The sequence below is a fragment of the Onychomys torridus genome, chromosome 21 (assembly GCF_903995425.1).
Source record: "Onychomys torridus chromosome 21, mOncTor1.1, whole genome shotgun sequence".
Lineage (NCBI taxonomy): Eukaryota > Metazoa > Chordata > Mammalia > Rodentia > Cricetidae > Onychomys > Onychomys torridus.
This window is the reverse complement of record NC_050463.1, coordinates 35,903,568-35,922,283: the sequence shown is the minus strand read 5'-3', so window position 1 is coordinate 35,922,283 and position 18,716 is coordinate 35,903,568. Positions and strand designations below refer to the sequence as shown.

General features: G+C 38.2%; 1 protein-coding gene and 1 pseudogene across 2 annotated transcripts in view; one reads left to right on the top strand and one right to left on the bottom strand.

The window, feature by feature from the left end:
• Positions 1–18,716, bottom strand: part of Atad2b (ATPase family AAA domain containing 2B) — a 129,238-nt gene that overhangs the window by 39,389 nt on the left and 71,133 nt on the right. For both annotated transcript variants that reach the window (XM_036170652.1, XM_036170653.1), the window contains exons 18-20: positions 16,711–16,897; positions 4,330–4,515; positions 993–1,128 (exon numbers count right to left, since the gene is read on the bottom strand). In XM_036170652.1, the coding sequence (XP_036026545.1) occupies positions 993–1,128; positions 4,330–4,515; positions 16,711–16,897 (509 nt within the window). The remainder of the gene's footprint in view (positions 1–992; positions 1,129–4,329; positions 4,516–16,710; positions 16,898–18,716) is intronic.
• LOC118572074 lies at positions 9,698–9,797 on the top strand (annotated as a pseudogene).

Sequence of the window (18,716 nt, the reverse complement as noted above, 5' to 3'; positions counted from 1 at the left end):
GTGGGGTGAAAAATCCATCTTCAAAGTCTTAGACTATGGTGCTTCCCTAATTCAGAGAGCTAGGGAACAAATTCTTTAGTTTTCCTTAATTCTATGGCTCCAACCCCAAGAAAAATAAAATGCTTAAAATAAAGCTATGGTAGTCTTTCAAATCCACATAATATATTCTAAAAACATATTTTAAAAACTTAACAAGTAGGGCTTGGGGATTTAGCTCAGTGGTAGAGCACTTGCCTAGCAAGCGCAAGGCCCTGGGTTCAGTCCTCAGCTCCAGGGGGAAAAAAAAAACTTAACAAGTAAAGCACTTGGATTGTTCCACTTCCCTGTCAACGGGACTGATCCCTCTGGTTCTGTGTGAGAAGTGTCTAGTGAGGAGGGTGGACACTTGGAATGTGGGCAGCACCAGTGAAATGCCTGGGCCCAGGAGGAGGAAACAATCTGTGCTCCAGCACTCACCACTGGCCTTCCTGGCTGCAGACCAGTGAGCAGTGTCTTGCTCTCCCACCACTGTGGTGCTTTTCTCTTCGGGATCGACTGAGTCTACTCAAACTGTAAGCCACAATAAACCCTTCCCTCCTGAAGTTATTTTTGTCAGCATTTTGTTACAACAAAAAAAAGTAACCAGAACACCACCTCTTTGACTATCAAACCTGTCCTGGTCCACAAAGTAATCAGTAACTCCTGTTATTCACAACCTGCCATTTCAAGTACCAGGTACTTCAAATAACTGAGACAGTTGAACTGCTAACTTTTTCCCCTTGGCTTTTTGGGCTGAGTGCAGAATCTACCAGAAGATCTGAAGTTGTGCTTGATGAAACCTTAACAAAGATGTAATTCTCAATTGGATCAGGTAAACACAATGGCCATTTTCAACATGCCCATTTGGTCAGTGAGATGGCTCAATGAGTAAAGGTGTTTGCCACCAAGACTGACGACCTGCCCATTTCTTAATTCCATTCTGTCTTTTTTCTTGTAAAGCTTTGGGGACTTACCAGTATGCTTCCTTCGTGGTGGTGCCATTGATGCCTGATGGAGAATAAGTTCTTGGAAAAATTTTCTTCGATCTTCTTCAATAGGTCTTTGAATATATAATACCTCTTCATACTGTATTCTAAAGATACATTTAACCTATACATACACACATACACAAAGAAAGAGGATACAAAATTAAAAGCATACATATTAAAACAAATTACAATTCCTTCAATTTCTTAAAACACAGATCATTCATTCTGCTGGCAAAAGGTTTGACTTCATAAACTAAAACTCAATGGAAAAATGTCCAGTTGTCCAAGTCATTAAAAAGTGATAGTATATATGTAAACATATCAGATAAAAGCAGACCCAATAGTTAATTATAATAGATTGTTGGAAATAATCTCAAAGAGTTATTACATAGTACCAAAAAATAATTATTTAGAACCAGAAACTGGAAGCATGTTAACAATAACTTTTTAAAATCTTCATATATCTTCTAACCTGGTCTACAGAGTGAGTTCCAGGACAGCCAGGACTACACAGAGACCTTGTCTTGAAAACCAAAAACAAACAAACAAACCCTTCTTATTTCATTGTATTCTCAGCCTCTTTTTTTTCTATACTGAGTCTATTTTTTCATTGTAGCCTCTGGAATCCTGCTTATGCTGTCAATAAACTAGATTTTCAGACATTTCACAGACATCATACCTTACATGAAAATTCAAAGTCAACCTAAGCCAGTAGCTCTCATCTCAGCATTACTGTCTGCTGATTTCCCTTCTCATCTCTCACCTCTACCCTATCAAGGTTTTCAACACACAGCTCACCTATCACTACTTAGATACACTACTTAGATCCTTACACATCGTCCAAGTTTGTTACGACGACACTTAACACTATCTTTGATGTTTTTGGGTTGGCTAGTTGGTTGGTTGGTTGTAGGTTAACTTCTACCTTTTAGATGCCAAGCTCCCTGATAAAAGCTTTTCTTAATGTTTCAAGTATTTCTCCCATGTCCATGGTTTGCCTTCTAGTGTACCAAAAGTGCCCACTGATGTACAAAAGTTTTTAATTTTTGCAAGATCAAACTCATTTATAGTCAGTTCTTTTTTGTTTTTGATTTCTTGGTGTCATATCCAAGAACTCACTGTCAAACATGGTGTCATGAAGTTTTCCACCTATGCTTACTTCTAAAAGCCTTAAAGGTTGTAGCTCCCATTTACTCCCCTCCCCATCCACTCCTTCTGTCTCCATTCAATAAATGAAATATGTTATTTAAATAAATAAACAAGAAATTGGGCCCTGTGGGGAAAAAATCAACTGAAAATGGATTAAAGCCAGGCAGTGGTGGCACATGCCTGTAATCCCAGAACTGGGGAGGCAGAGGCAGGTGGATCTCTGTGAGTTCAAGGCCAGCCTGGTCTATAGAGCTAGTCCAGGACAGGCTCCAAAGCTATGGAGAAACTCTGTCTCGAAAAACCAAAGGAAAAAAGAAAAGAAAAATGGATTAAAAAGCTAACTGTAAGACAAGAAATCTATAAATTCCTAGAAGAAAACAGGGAAACTCCTTGGTTTTGGCCTTATATCAAAACATCCTGCTGTGTACCTTAAATAAACACAATCAAAATGAATTAGGAGAAGTTAGGAAAATGGCTCAGTTGGCAAAGCACTTGCTACTCTTGGTGGTTTGAACAAGAATGGCCTGCAAAGGCCTCCATAGGCTCATATATTGGAATGTCCAGTCCCCAAGAGGACTGTTTGGGAAGGATTAGAAAATGTGTCCTTGGGTTATGCTTTGAGGTTTCAAAGCTCTCTTTGCCTTGTACTTGTGGGTGCAGAAGTGAGTACTCAGCTGCTGCTACAGTACCATGCCTGCTTGCCTGCTGAAGCTATGGACCCTCAAATACACTTTTCTACAAGTTTAAAAAAGAAAAAGTTGTAGCACTTACATAGATCTTTGACTTATTTTGAGTTGATTTTATATTTGGTGTTAGATAAGCATTCAGCTTCATTTTTTAGCATGTAGAATAGACTTTCCCTGATTTAATAGTCTTAAAACCCTTGTCAAAAATCATTTGATGGGGGTTGGGGATTTAGCTCAGTGGTAGAGTGCTTGCCTAGCAAGCCCATGGCCCTGGGTTTGATCCTCAGCTCAAAAAAAAAAAAAAATCATTTGATGGAATTTTCTTACTTATTATTTATTTGTGTATAAGTATGTGCATGTGCATGTGTGTGGGTGTAGCTGCACACATGCCACAGCATGCCTATGGAGTGACCTTCCAAGGGTCAGTTCTCTCCTTCCACTATTTGGATGGCCTGATCACAGGTGGTCAGTCTTGGCAGCAAGTGCCCTTACTCACTGAGCAAAATTGCCTGCCCTGGATTTCCATATTATTAAGATTTAAGAGTTTGTCATGCATTTTTAATGTCATTCATTAGATAAATGACCTACATGAAATCTTTTCAACCAGCTTGTGGCTTGCTCTTTTCATTTTTAGTGGAAGCTTTTCAGTCATAAAGTTAGTATTTTCTTTTATATTCTACTACTGCAGATTTTCAAAACGTTGTTTATTATTATTATTAATATGAATATATGTGTGAGTGTAGGTTTGTGACAGAAGGTGTTGTAGCCACTGCAGCTGAAGTTATAACTGGTTGTGAGGCTACTGATGTGGGTGCTGGGCACTGAAGCCTGGTCCTTGGCATAGGCATTCTTAGCTGATGAGCTATCTCTTCAGCCCCATACTATAGCATTTTCATAACACTTTAACTTTTTCAATGTCTCTCTTCCCTCCAAACTTTAATTCCTGTATGGTAGTGATAATCTCTTTTTTAAATATTCTATCATTCACTCAGCTGAGATTTATTGTGCTTGAAATACATGTGTGCACAGATGTCCATGCATGTTTATATATATGTAGCCAGAAACCACGTTAGGTAGTTATAGTTATTCATTGTTAACAGACAAGACCTGCCTTAAATTTCAGATATATTTTTAAAAGAAAAATGCATAATAATATTTTACTCAAAGTTTAATCCTACTAACCAAAAGCTACAGATCAAATCCCATCAACCAATCTCACAAAGAAAAAAGATCATTCAAAAGGGACTAGTGATACAAGAGCTCGGCTTTCCTAGGAAGGCACATACACGCCAGGCTCTGTTTTAGGCATGAACTGTATCAATCTTCATAGCAGTGAGGAAAATTATACCAAACAAGAATGCTGGCTAATAATAAGCTGCAGATCTGGTATAAAAACTGTGATGTTATTTTAATTAAAAGTTAGTTAACAAGTCAACTATTTTTTTTTTTTAACAATAAGGCAAAATAAATACTTGAGCACTTCTTACCTCTTCAGGCAGCTCACTGTACATGGTTTCAGAGGTAGACAATAAAAATATCGGTGAAAAGGATGGTATATCCTGTAGCAGGGTCAGAAAAGTTGCTCTCACAGTCTCGCTGACAGCTTCCCACCAGTCACCAATATGAGGCATATAAACAATACTAGGTACTGTTCTTCGAGCTTCTCGAAATATCTAAGGAAAGAACCAGTGCTTTAAAGCTCAAACTAAGTACTCTAAAGCCTACATAGCAACCCCTGAATACATTAAATATATCAATATCCCCAAACTAAATTTCTTCAAGATAGGATGTGCAAGTCTATATATGTAACTCCTATATATTCTTGCCTCATCACCAAAAAAAAGGTATTTTGCAATTTAACTACTCCTATTCAGTACATATTAATAGGATAAAGGCAGAAAATTGTTTTAGTTACCACGTACAAAGAATAGAGAATACCACTATAAAAGGGGCTGCAAATAAAAAAAATAAGCATAACATCTCCATTGCCCATTTAATTTAAGAGGTAGTGAATTTCAAAAAGGAAGAAAAGGACAACATAGTTGAAGTATTTCGGCACAATGCCTAAAATTATTCAACACATGAACACATATTTTGACCATGTTGCACTACCCTGGAGCTTAAACTAAATGAATTTTCTGCTTACACACTTATTCATGTCTTTCTATTACTTTAGCCTCAATTCTTCACAGTCACAAAATATTCTTACTCGCCGGGCGGTGGTGGCGCACGCCTGTAATCCCAGCACTTGGGAGGCAGAGGCAGGTGGATCTCTGTGAGTTCGAGGCCAGCCTGGTCTACAGAGCTAGTCCAGGACAGACTCAAAAGCTAGAGAGAAACCCTGTCTCGAAAAACAAAAAACAAAAACAAAAAACCACAAACCTTACTCCCCAAAACAAACAAACAAACAAAAAAACAACAACAATAATAAACTGTGCGGTGGTGGTACACCCTTTTAATTCCAGAGGTAGGCGTATTTCTGTGAGTTCCAGGCCAGCCTGTCTACAAAACAAGTTCCAGGACAGCCAAGGCTCTTACACAGAGAAACTTTACCTTGAAAAGCCACAAAAATAAATAGATAAATAAACAAGCAAACAAACAAGCAAGCAAGCTAAGGGCACCCAAGTCTGTTACACAGAGAAACCCTGCCTTGAAAAGGCATAAAAATAAATAATAAATAAATAAGCAAGCAAGGAGCTCTGAGACATTTCCATTGTCACAAATCTCAAAATGGCATTTTCTTCAGTTGTTAAAAACCATACTTCCCCTCACTCTCTACAAACATGTAACAGTAAGAACTGGACTGCTAAGCCAGAACTACTCTCCTCCATGTGTAAGTTAACAGTTGTTGAGCCAATCACTGAATTCTTGCATGTTAATATACAATCTTGGCATTGATTTTTAACAAGTTTAGATATAAACAGGAACATCTGACAACTTGAAAGTTTTATTGTCTAGTTATTCCCCTTATTTTAAATACATTGCAAGGAGCCTCTGTCATGTAAAAGGTACATAAGGACCTAACAGAAATGATTAGGAGCAGATGTAGTAATGAATGCCTATAATCCCAACTTTGTAGGTGGTTGAGAAAAAGGAACACATGTTCCAAGACAGATGGGACTACATATCAAGTTTGAAGCCAGCCTGGGCTATATAGCAAGATCTCTCTCTCTCTCTCTCTCTCTCTCTCTCTCTCTCTCTCTCTCTCTCTCTCTCTCTCTCACACACACACACACACACACACACACACACACACACACACAAATAAATAAATATATAGACAAAAATTATGAGAAATACAGAATAAGAATTATTTTTATTTCATGAGCAATCTTACCAATTACATTATATTTTATACATACATTAAACCTTTTGAATAATATAAAATATGCTGCCAACTCAGTAAGTAACCAGATAAAAGGGGCTCAAATAGACTCTCCCCCAAGTTTGAAGAAACATGCGTTCCTTATTACGTGTTTCAAAAGAAATGTTTGTTCTTCCTTTGCTTGATATTTGCATATCCACCAATCCAGAGCAGCTGTAGACTCCTTCAGGACTCACAAATTCTAACTTTTACATAAAATACTCTTATCCTAAATCTTGAAAATCCATGTTTTTTCCCTCCTCAAAGTTCTTACAGAAAATTCATAAAAGAACAACAGCATGAACGATTGTCAAAAGAATGGAAACACACAGGAGTGCAAAGGCAGCTGAGACATTCATTTAAAAAAAAATTACAGGTAGTGGTGGCGCACACCTTTAATCCCAGCACTTGGGAGGCAGAGCCAGGTGGATCTGTGTGAGTTCGAGGCCAGCCTGGGCTGCAGAGCAAGATCCAGGACAGCCAGGAAAGCCTGTCTTGAGGGGGAAAAAAAAAAATGCTGCATGTTGCCAAGATCAGGCATGGTTGAGGAAGACAGTTCTGACTGCCAGTTTCCAATTCCCCATTCTGTGCTGGTAAAATGAGGGGGAGAGAAAGATGCCCAAAGGAAAAAGACTAGCAAACAAGAGCTCACTCCCGAACTCCATAAACCGACCACTAAATTGAGTCATGCCGTCCCATAGGCTCAGTGTGTAAGAGGAAACAAAGCATGCCTGTACAAGGATAATTCTGCCCCGTCACTCTAGTGCCTCTGCTTGACTGTCTAGGAGTACACGGTGAGACTATTCAGCCATCATCAAGCACCTTCAACTTCCTGAAGGCAGAGTTAAACAATGCAGTGTAACAGGGGCTCTGGCTGCCTATGTGTAAACTACACACAAGCATCACCAATTCTCAGAGATAGGTTTTATTTTGATTTCTTTTTTCTTTTTATCAAATCCTCTTCAAACTTTACAATTTGAACATAACATTGTGTTGTTTCCAGTACCACTAGGAAAATATCCTTTTCCTTATATAGAATTTTAAAAAACTGTATTAGAAAGCCCAAGCATTAAGTCTAACACCAATATAGAAAAATCATTCCCGGCCCATACAGAGTCCAGTCCCTTGGGGGCTGGAAAGATGGCTCAGTGGTTAAGGGCACTGACTGCTCTCCCAAAGGACCCGGGTTCAAATCCCAGCACCCACATGGCAGCTAACAACTGTCTGTAACTCAAAAGATCTGACCTGCATGCAAAACACCAATGCACATAAAAGTAAATAAATTTTTTTAAAAAATCCAAAAGGTTTTGCCTTTCTAATCCATGAGAATAAAGATATGACTGCAGAATTAATCTAACCACAGAAGACTGACTACATGAGATAAACAACATCTAGAGATTACTTCCATGTTTTTTCTAAGCCTTTAGTTGGGAACCATGTTTACTTTCTAGAAAAATTAAAAAACACTATTAAAGTATTTATTTTTCCTTTTAATTCCTCAGTTTGTATCTCACAATATTACAGTATGCTTTCATATTTTTAAATATAAAACCGTGTTCTAATTTCCCAATTTTTTTAAAGATTTATTTATTTCATGTATAGGAGAGCTCTATTGACTTTATTCCAGAAGAGGGCATCAGATCCCACTATAGATGGATGAGCCACCATGCGGGTGCTGGGAATTGAACTCAGGACCTCTGGAAGAGCAGCCAGTGCTCTTAACCACTGAGCCATCTCTCCAGCCTGAATTTCTCAGTGTTTTAAACTAAAAGCAGAGCTGAAAGTGTAGCTTAGTGGTGAAGTGCTTGTGCAGTATGTGGAAGAGCCTAAGTTCAATTCAGAGCACTTAAAACATAAATAACAAATCTCAAACTAGCATTTTAAAATCCTTAGAGTATAAACCAGAGAAAAGAAGTGCAGTCTTATTGTGAATTGAGAAGTGTTGGTTTGGGAGTAATGAAAAGCAGTCCTCCAATAGTTTACCCATGATGAGACTGACTGTGTTTCGGTGTTGGGGATGCAGCAGGGTCGTGGGGTGGAACCCAGGGCTTTGCACACAATAGGCAAGTCTCACTGAGCTACATCCCGTAATGGCAACTTTTAGAGTTGTGGACTAAAAATAGTCTTTGTGGAATGGAATACCTGTTCTAATGAAGCGGCAACTAGCTGGGAACAACTGATGCCATTTGAGAACTAGAAAAATACTCACCTATAAGGTGTCTTGGATTGGTGGATGTGCAAGGTGTAGTAGAAAACAGAAAAACTGTTATAGAGAAAAAAAGACAGTAGGCCAAATTACTGAACCAACCGTTTCAAAATACCTCTGACATGACCAGCACTCTTGCACAAGTAAAATGAACAGACAATGTCTGCTCACACTTCACCTCCACTTCCTTTGGCCTCCTTCTTGACCCCGATATTACAGCCTCTTAACTAGGTTTGCTTTTCCTTAAGGTTTTTTTTTTTTTTAATCACAAATAATGTATGTTAAATATCAAAGGCAAACCTCGGGCTATTGGAGCACTGATGATATTAACTGTACTTATAAGAGTTTTAATTATCTGAAAAGCTAAACTGAGAAGACAGTACTGGGAATAGTGCTCAGTGGCACAGCATTTGACTCATGGGTGTCAGACCCTTAACTCCACAGACCACAAGCACACAGGCTCCATGTGTGAGAGGTATGTCATTTATTCTTCATTTTGTCAGCTCTGGGGAATCAGACCCAGAGTCTTGCACAAGTTGCTCAGTGTTCTATCCCAGCCCTGTGCATTCTTTTAGTGAAGAATTTATAGCCTCATTACAAAATGGTTATTTTGTTTAAAAATTGAAATCCAGATGAAAAACATCAAAAACAAATGTGAATAAAGCAGAAAGCTCAAACCATTTATGCTCTGTCTTGACTAAAGGACCTATCACAGGAAAGAAGTGAACAGCTTTGTGTCACCAAGAAACTTCCAGAATGTCACAGTTACTTAATTTTATAAATATACTAAATTTAAGAAACACAGCTAAAGTAAAATTTGGGGAGCCAAAACTCATTTTTACAAAAATGTTAAAGCACTAATGAGCTGAATTCCTTATATCTTGCTATCACAAGATATTATGATTTGTTCTATTAATATCATTTTACTACATGCATAGCCTATTCACCCAAGATCTACTTTGAGCATCTTCTGTGAAAACAAGATTCTGTCTGACCTCTGAAGATTAAGGATTTAAGAGGAAAAGGCACCAAATTTTTCTACATAAGTTCAAAACCAGCCAGGAATGAAGCACATCTATGCTGGTTTCTGAACTGTGGCAATACTATAAAACAACCTCTATGAAAGTTAAATTATCTGATATTTCCATTCCTTAAAGACTTCAAGAATTCAGCAACTGTTACACACTCTCAAGCACACTAATTTTGTTTCTTGCAAACTCAAGGAGAGTGTATACCACAGAAAAACCCATACATTCACGTGAACGAACACAAACCACCAGAGAGTGTGCTTCAGCAGTACATACATTACACTGGAACAATAGAGAAGATTAGCATGGCCCCAGAACAAAGATGACATGCAAATTTGTGAAGTGTTCCATATTTTCTGAGTGAGAGAAGACAGGAATAGAGAGAGAGAGAACATAAAGTTGGGTGGGTAGGGAAGTAGGGAGGTTCTGCGGAGAGCTGGGGGAGGGGAATGAATGTGATCATTGTATGAAAAAAAAATTTTAAGTAACTAAAACGGGGCAATGTAGTGAAGTAATCCTACAATACTACCACCAAGTCCAAAAGGGTTTTTCCTGAGAACTTCCAGATACATTTTCTTTCTGGGGATAGAAAAATACTAGGGGTTAGGGATTTAGCTCAGTGGTAGAGCACTTGCCTAGCAAGCGCAAGGCCCTGGGTTCAGTCCTCAGCTCCGGAAAAAGAAACAAAACAAAAACAAAAACAAAAAAAAAGAAAAAGAAAAAAGAAAGAAAAAGAAAAATACTAAAACTTTCACTAAAATAAAAGATTTAATTCACCATTTCAAATTATTCCTAACACTGTACAATACCTAAATTCCAAGCTTTTGATAAACCACATATATAGGGGCTGGAGAGTTGGCTCAGTTGTTATGAGTGCATGCTGATCTTCCTGAGGACCAAAGTTCAATTCCCAGGACCCACATCAGGCAGCTCACAAGAGCCTGAAACCCCCACTCCAGGAGAATCTGATACCTAGGACCTCTAATACACTTGTATTCATGTGTATATATAACCCCTCACATACAGATAATTAAAGTAATAATCTTTTAAAAAGATAAACCACATATCGATTAATTCTAAGTATAATATTTGTCAATAATGAGAATGATACAGGAGAAAGCATTCACCTTTGAGAATGAAAGACAAATGGAATCAGTTATTGTTGATTTTTGTTGTTTTTTGTCTCTTGTGAGTTTTGGGGGTGATTAAGAGAGAAAGGTAACTCAGACTGGTCAAGGACACTGCTGAAATCCTCATCTACCTGTCTCCACCTCCAAGTGCTGAGAGTGCAGGCATGCACTACCACACTAACTTTTTTTTAAACAAGTCTCTTACTATAGCTTACTAACACATCTGGGCGTATTGTAGGGCTCAGTAACTGTGAATTTAAGTAACAAGGGTTCTCATTCACCTTGAAGTACTATGACATGCTCAATAATGTAAGAGCAGTACATGTACACACACAAAACCCTATTATGCCTACTAGTGACCAGAGACTCCTCAAAGTACTGTATCTGAAAATGTGATCTATGTAAGGCTTAGAACAGTAACACTGTGGGGTGCATGTTTAAAAAACAAGTTTCTGCACAGAGAAACCCTGTCTTGGGGGGGAAAAAAAGTTTCTGAAACCTATTCCAAATTCGGTGAAATAGGACCCCTGGGTCTACAGTCAAAGAATCAGAAATGTCAGTAAATGCTGCCAAGCAATTCTACAACACACTAAATCTTACACAGTGAGAGAAACTCCTCAGGAGGCATTAACTCCTCTGATATATTTCACTCCTATTATCAATTGAGAGTCCAGGTATGCTGTGGGATGTCTTTCTGTATGCTATGAATATGTTTTACCACCATTGGTTAATAAAGAAGCTGCTTTGGCCTATAGCAAGGCAGGATATAGCCAGGCAGGAAATCCAGAGGAGATACAGGGAGAAGAGTTGGGGAGAAGCCAGCAAGCCACCCACCCAAGAAGCAAAATGTGAAAGTAATGGCAAACCTCTGGCTGCTGTGGGATGTCTTTCTTCATGCTGTGAGTATGTGTTGCTCTGATTGGTTGATAAATAAAGCTGTTTGGCCTATGGCAAGGCAGCTTAGAGGCAGATGGGAAATCCAGGAGAGAGACAGAAGAAGAAAGGCAGAAGCAAGGGCATGCTATCCTGCCGTCCAGGAAGCAGCATGCAATGGCACACAGGTAAAGCCACGGAACACGTGGCGACATATAATAAAAATGGGCAGAGTTTAGTTATAAGAGCTAGCTAGTGAGAAGCTTGAGCCATAGGCCATGGCCAATAGTTTGAAAACAATATAAGCCTCTGTGTGTTTATTTTTGGGTCTGAGCGACTGCGGGACCAGGCGGGACACAGGAAAACTTCCATGTACAACTGGCCACATGGTGATACACAGATAGAAATGGGTTAATTTAAGATGTAAGAGCTAGCTAGTAATAAGTCTGAGTCATAGGCCAAATAGTTTGTAATTAATATGAAGTCTCTGAGTGATTATCTTATAAGCTGCTACGCGACTGGGCAGAACAGAGAAAAGGCTCAGGTTACACAGTCGGTCAGGTGGGTAAAGGAAGTTTTACTATAATTTTGCATGTGTATGTTTTAAAGAATAGTTAACACCATCCACACAGCATAAAGAATACCACAAGGGCTCTTCTCCCTTTCATTTTATAAAAAACACTGTTTTAAGACTTATTCCCTCTTTTCATGTTCATACAAAGAGTATGAGGTTAGAATTCCCATTTAGCCAAGTCTGACTTTTCTTAACAAAACCTAGACTCCCCGTCTGCTGAAGCTACAGTTCACTACAAGCCATCCTGAGTACTCCTTACTCATGCTTCACTTCACTAACCCTATAACCTGAGTCTCAATATGCACATAGCAGATGCCCCAGACAACTGCAGAACAGACTCTCTCATTTTAAAATGGCTCTTTTTTATTAAGTGTCATGCATGAAGACACCACCACCACCACTAACATCTAAAGGCACACATGGCAGCATGCACTTGTAGTTCCAGTGCGGGGGGGGGGGGGGGGGGGGGGGGAGGATACTTGAAGCTTTCTGGCCAGCCAGTTTGGCCTGATTAGCCAGTCCCAGGTTCCAGTAAGAGACCCTACCTCAAAAACAAGGTTGGAGGCTCCTGAGAAATGATACTGCAGGTGAACTTCTGGCCTCCACAGGCACCACTGCATATGCACACATGCACAAAGGAAAAGCGAGAGAGGAGAAGGGCCTCACTACACTACCCTGGCTCACCTTGTAAGTCAGGGCTGAAATTATCCTCCTGCTTCAACCTAAGTAACTGGGAATACAAAGACAACACCACACCTAGCTCTTTCAAAGCTATTTTACCTTTCATTTGTTTGATATAGTAAAAAATAAACATCATAAAAAAAGGTTAAAAACACTACAATAGTTTCTATTTTAGGTGAGACCTTTTCTCCTTTATATATGTAATTATAATCTGTATAAATGAAGTTGGCTGAAAATTGAGTTCCATGAAAGAGCACCTGCCAATATGTACAAGGCCCTGGGTGATCCCTATTACCACAAAACTAAAGACATATGACATAAAGAAAACAAACACTAAAGTTTAATCATTTCCAATTACACAAATTCCTGCCCCTAAATCAAAGCAATCATTTATGAACAGAATCCAGGACATGTTTGCACACGCGCACACGCACGCACACACGCACGCGCTCCCTCTTCCTTTACTTTCCCTATCAACCTGTGCAAAGCGACCTCATCTTTGCTGATGGCCTCATAGTAGATCATAAGCTATACAGACTTGTTTTACAAGCCCTCCGTTAAAGGACTTTCAGTTTGTTTTATAAATTATTTGATTTGTCAATATGCACAAAGCCATGATACATATCCTTATGCATGTGACAATGAAAACTTATAGCTAATAGATCTTTAGGGGAAATTTTATAAATACATAATACATAATTCTGGCTCAAAGGTATATGCACCTTAAATTTTATAAGTAAAAAAAAAAATGCTAACAATACTCTGAAGTAGTTAGATATATTTACATTTAACTAAATACAAATATCCAACATCTCCAGTGTTTCCATAATTAAGTTGTTTTTACTAACTTTAAATAAATCTTATGACTTTCATTTATATATAAAGGTAAAAAACCTTTTTAATTTGTTATTTTTTTTCTCCTTATAAATTTCTCCTTTTTCTCCTGAGGTGAGAAGATACTCTTTAGTCAAGTTCCTTTATTTGGGTTCTAGTTTTTTGTACATTATTTAGAAACTAATTTTTGGCAAATGATGCTAAGTATGTGGATCTTGTAAATTCTACTAGTGCTTTTGCAGTTCCAAGGCTGATCTAGAATTTGTTTGCATTTACATATACAAACAAGTAGGAAATGGAATTATTTTGTCTTTCTATTGTTCCTGTTAAGGACAGCCAGTTTTCCATGACCATTTACTAAATAAACCTTCTCTTCCATATTACTGGTGTGAACTGTATTTGCAGTGGCCATCATCATCATTATATACTATTTCTATAGACGTCAGGTTACAGATGATTTTGGTCCTATTACTTTGTCTATTCCTGAGAAGTACAAATTTCTTATTATTGTCATCCTACTATACCTATAAAAATCTAGCAAAGCTCCTTTACTGCACTGTTTTCTCTAGAATTTACCTTGTGACTCTCATGTTTATTATCTAGAAGAAACAGAAATCTTGTTAGGTTGCTCCCTCTAGATTATAGTGGGATTATAAATGGGATTATACTTAAACTTTAGGTATAATTCATTTGAAAAGAATTCACAGCATTCTCATTTTGGTATTAGCAGTAATGAAAATATTAACCATAATTATGGTTAATGTGTTGAGAGCGCTGTATACCAAGCCTGTGTAATGTATTTATTATAATACAACCTTATGCTAAGTATCATTATCTTCATTTCATATGTAAGGAAATTAAGGTTCAATTGGGTTAAGCAGCTTGTTCTAGGTCATAACAATGAAGCTGTGTAGCTGAGGTTCTAGTCCATTTAATCTGACTTTGGTCTACACCTGAAGGGAAATGTGATCAAATAATTTAAAACAAGGTGGTTATTTGTTTTATTCAACTATCCCTTTCAACTGAATTTTATTTTTCTTAGGCCTCACATATTACCTCATTCAGTTAATTCCTAGGTAAACTTAGTTGCTGTTTTAAATGATCCTCCCGTCTATTTCTAACTTACTGTGATTAATACAAAAGAAAGCTACCAACTTTAAGTTTGCAAGAGCCTACCTTATAGAATCCTTTCATTGTCCTGAACAATTTTGGGTTACTACTGAGATTTTCCAAAAGCAGTGATATAATAATCAATATTTATAATCCTTTCCAGTATTTAAATACCTCATTGTCTGAATCGATCTTGTGTGCCTTAATTAGCAGTCTATCTTTTTTTTACTATCAGGCTCCGTTAGTGGTGCTTTCTTTATGACAACGCCCTAGTGAGGTTGGTCTTAGCACTCTGCATTTATCTGAAAGGCTTATGGCTGCTGTTTTGACAGTCTCTCGGCGTTCCTCCTCTCCTGTGCTTGGAACAGTTTGGAATCCAAATGACAGTACAGTAAAATAATCACCGTGAACCTGTCCTGGCTAAGTGCTTTGACACGTTTTAATCTCTTCTTCCACAGTTAGTGCTATTGAAGTCTCATCTTTTCTAGAGTTAAATTTGGTAATTTTTACTTTCCTAGTACAGCATTTGGATATTTTTAAGTAACACTAAATAATTCTCTTACTTGTACAAACCTGCAAATTTTTCTCACATCCAGAAGGAAAAGTATGAGCAAGCATAAAAGTAAGTGTTCTCAGAAAGAAAAAAAAAAAAAAATCACAGCTAGGAGTGTGAAACGGGGGGCAAAATACTGGTGCACAGCTTTATATTAGGATCACAGGTTTTAGAAAGAACCCCTTAAACAAATCTTTATAAGCAGTACTACTCATGAGTAGAAAACTGTGAATAAAAGACAAATTAAGTCAATACCACTATAAACTGTTTAACAAACATGTATTTCCTGCTGTAAATGTCCCATCTAAGAATGACTTTCAGTTAAATAACTTCAGCATAGTTATCAAGTATTTATAAATGCCACATCACCAGTTATACAAGCCATGTAAAAACAGGCAAAACATCCAATTACAAAGTGACATTCATCTTATTTATTAGAAACACCAATATTCAAATATAGCAAGTACCTCCTGGTTAGAACGCTATCAGACACTTCAAGTCCCAGCTACTAAGGAGGCTGAGACCAGGAGTTCCAGGCCAGTTTGAGCAATTGAGCAAAACACTTCAAAATGAAGGAAGTGCTGGAGAGTTGGCTCTGTAGTCAAGTGCTTGTCACATAAGCCAAGAACTCAAGTTGAGATCACCAGAACACATGCAAATGCTGAGTGGGCAATAGCAGCCTCAGAGAGCACAGACAAGCAAACTGGCTAGCAAGATTATCTATCTATCCTGGCAATCTTGAGTCTGGTTGAGAGATCCTAGTTCACTGAATAACGAAGAAGTAGTACCCAAGACATATCCCAACATCAATCTCAGGACTCCAGACGTACTTGTATTCACCACCATGCCCACACACATGCAAACATGAATGCACACAGACATGAAAATGGAAAGACAAAAAGAGAAGGGGAAACGCTAATGATCTCTCGCCATGTGAACACTGTACAGAGATACAGAAATGGTTGTGACATGGTCCTCCTTAGACCAAAGTTTATTTACCTTAACTCTCCATAGTTCTAGAATGTATTTTTGGCTGTGTATAAAAACCTCAGCAAATGTAAATAGCCCCATCTAGAACTCTGCTTCATAAGCCATAAGAATTTGAGAAGAGTTGAAAATCAAGTAAGGAAACACTATAAGCTCTTACTACACATGTCCACGGTTTCATTACTGTCCCTATTCTGTCATAAGTCAACTCCGGACATCAACTACACATGATTCCCCTTCCTTTGATGAGGCTCTAAGTAAAGACACTCTAAAACATCTCTACAGACACAATTTTGAAAAGGGGATCCGAAAAGGCAAAAGTGCTTTTCTTTCCTTTCTATGAGACATTACATTTTCAGTAAGTACCATAGAAAAACACACACACACACACACAATGAACTCATTTTTAAAGTGTACACTGTACTAACATAGGAATATTAATCAATAGCTAATAAAAAGTTAGTATTCATCATCCTCTGAAAAATCCTTAGCTTACCCACTATGTGCACACTAGCAAGAAAAACGTACCTGTGCACATGATTCCTCAGGTGTCTTGGCACTGACTGAGTAAAGTGCTGGGAGGTCGAGCCGATGCACAGAGAACCTTTCTAGTGTATGCAGAAGTGCTGGAGCAAGGTGAGAAGTTTGACCTGAACCTCGTTCTCCAGACAGTAACAAGCGAGGCCTGTAAGAGGTTGGCTGATGATATGGTGACCTGTAAACAATAGTGATTTAAAAATTCTGAATATTAATATGCATGAATCAGCAGGGAAAATATTTCTGTGAAAAGAATCAAACTTCAAATTCATAAAACCTATTCACCTTAGTACAGTCATCTTTTTCATTACTCGTGACTCTAAAACATTGACTATCTATGACTATAGTAAGAACCAAGACGTGTAAGTATAAAATCCATTCTCTTTTTTTTTTTTAAGAATTTTTTTTAGGTTTATTTATTTATTATGTATACAGTGTTCTGTCTGCATGTGTCCTTGCAGGCCAGAAGATGGCACCAGATCTAATTGCAAGTCTTTGTGAGCCACCATGTGGTTACTGGGAATTGAACTCGGGACCTCTGGAAGAGCAGTCGGTGCTCTTAACCACTGAGCCATCTCTCCAGCCCAAAATCCATTTTTTTTAAAAGAAAGAAAAATTCAGCTATTTTTTTATCCTATCACATTATATATATTAACTTGGAAAGTGCAAGACTATATCATTTAGCTATTAATCAAACAGGAAGGATCCCGACAAAGAAATACATCTGGGGCAAGAGAATCCTTGTTTCAAAAAAAACAGAGTAAAAGGCTTCTGAGAATGGCCTTGAAGGAAGTAAGTCCTCTGACCTCCACACATGCACGTGTACCCACATGAACATACACACAAAACCACAGAATAATGGAGCAAAACAGGCATTCCAGGAAACAAATCACATTAATTGAAGAATTTTATATAAGAAAAACAGCATGTGGGCTGGCAGGATGGTTAAGAGCACATACTGCTAGTACAGAGGAACAGGGTTGAATTCTCAGTACCATCGTGGTGGCCCACAACTACCTGTAACTCCAGATCCAGGCAATCTGAAGCCCTCTTCTGACTTCCATGGGCACTAGGCATACATACACATAGGCAAACATACACATAAAATAAAATGTAAATAAATCCAAAAAAATTTTAAAAGAAAAGCTGCACCAAAAATGTAATAAAGGTGGATTTTAAGTCTTCAAATGCAGGGCATTCAGAACCTCATTTTTGTCGCTTTTCTCTTTTTTTTGGGGGGTGGGTTTCAAGACAGGGTTTCTCTGTGTAGTTTTGGTGTCTGTCCTGGATCTCATTCTGTAGACCAGGCTGGCCTCGAACTCAAAGATCTCCCTGGCTCTGCCTCCCGAGTGCTGGGATTAAAGGTGTCTGTCACCACCGCCCAGCCAGAGCCTCATTTCACATTATTTAAAAAAAAAAAAAAAAATGTATATACTAAAAGAAAAGACAAATTCTCCATATGTAAATATATATACATATATATATATGTATTCATTTTTTGTATCTTTTAAAGATTTATTTATTTATTATGTATACAGAAGAGGGCACCAGATCTCATTACAAATGGTTGTGAGCCACCATGTAGGTGCTGGGAATTGAACTCAGGGCCTTTGGAAGACTAATCGGTGCTCTTAACCTCTGAGCCATCTCTCCAGCCCCCAGTTTTTGTTTTTTGTTCTTTTTAATTTTCAGAGCTGAGGACCAAACCCAGGGCCTTGCGCTTGCTAGGCAAGTGCTCTACCACTGAGCTGGATTCCCCCATGATTTGTATTTTTAACTACATACTTGTGGGTGTATGCAAGTGGAGTGTGGGCATGAGCATGCAGGGCCAGAAGAATGTGTCAGGTGAGACTTTACCTTCTTTTACCACTTTCGACCTATGGTCTTAAAACAGGGTCTCTCGTCAAACTGAAAGCTCACCACTTCAGCCAGGATGGCTAGGCAGCAAGCTCTCAGAGTCTGCTTGTTTCCTTCTAATGCCAGGTTTACAGATATAC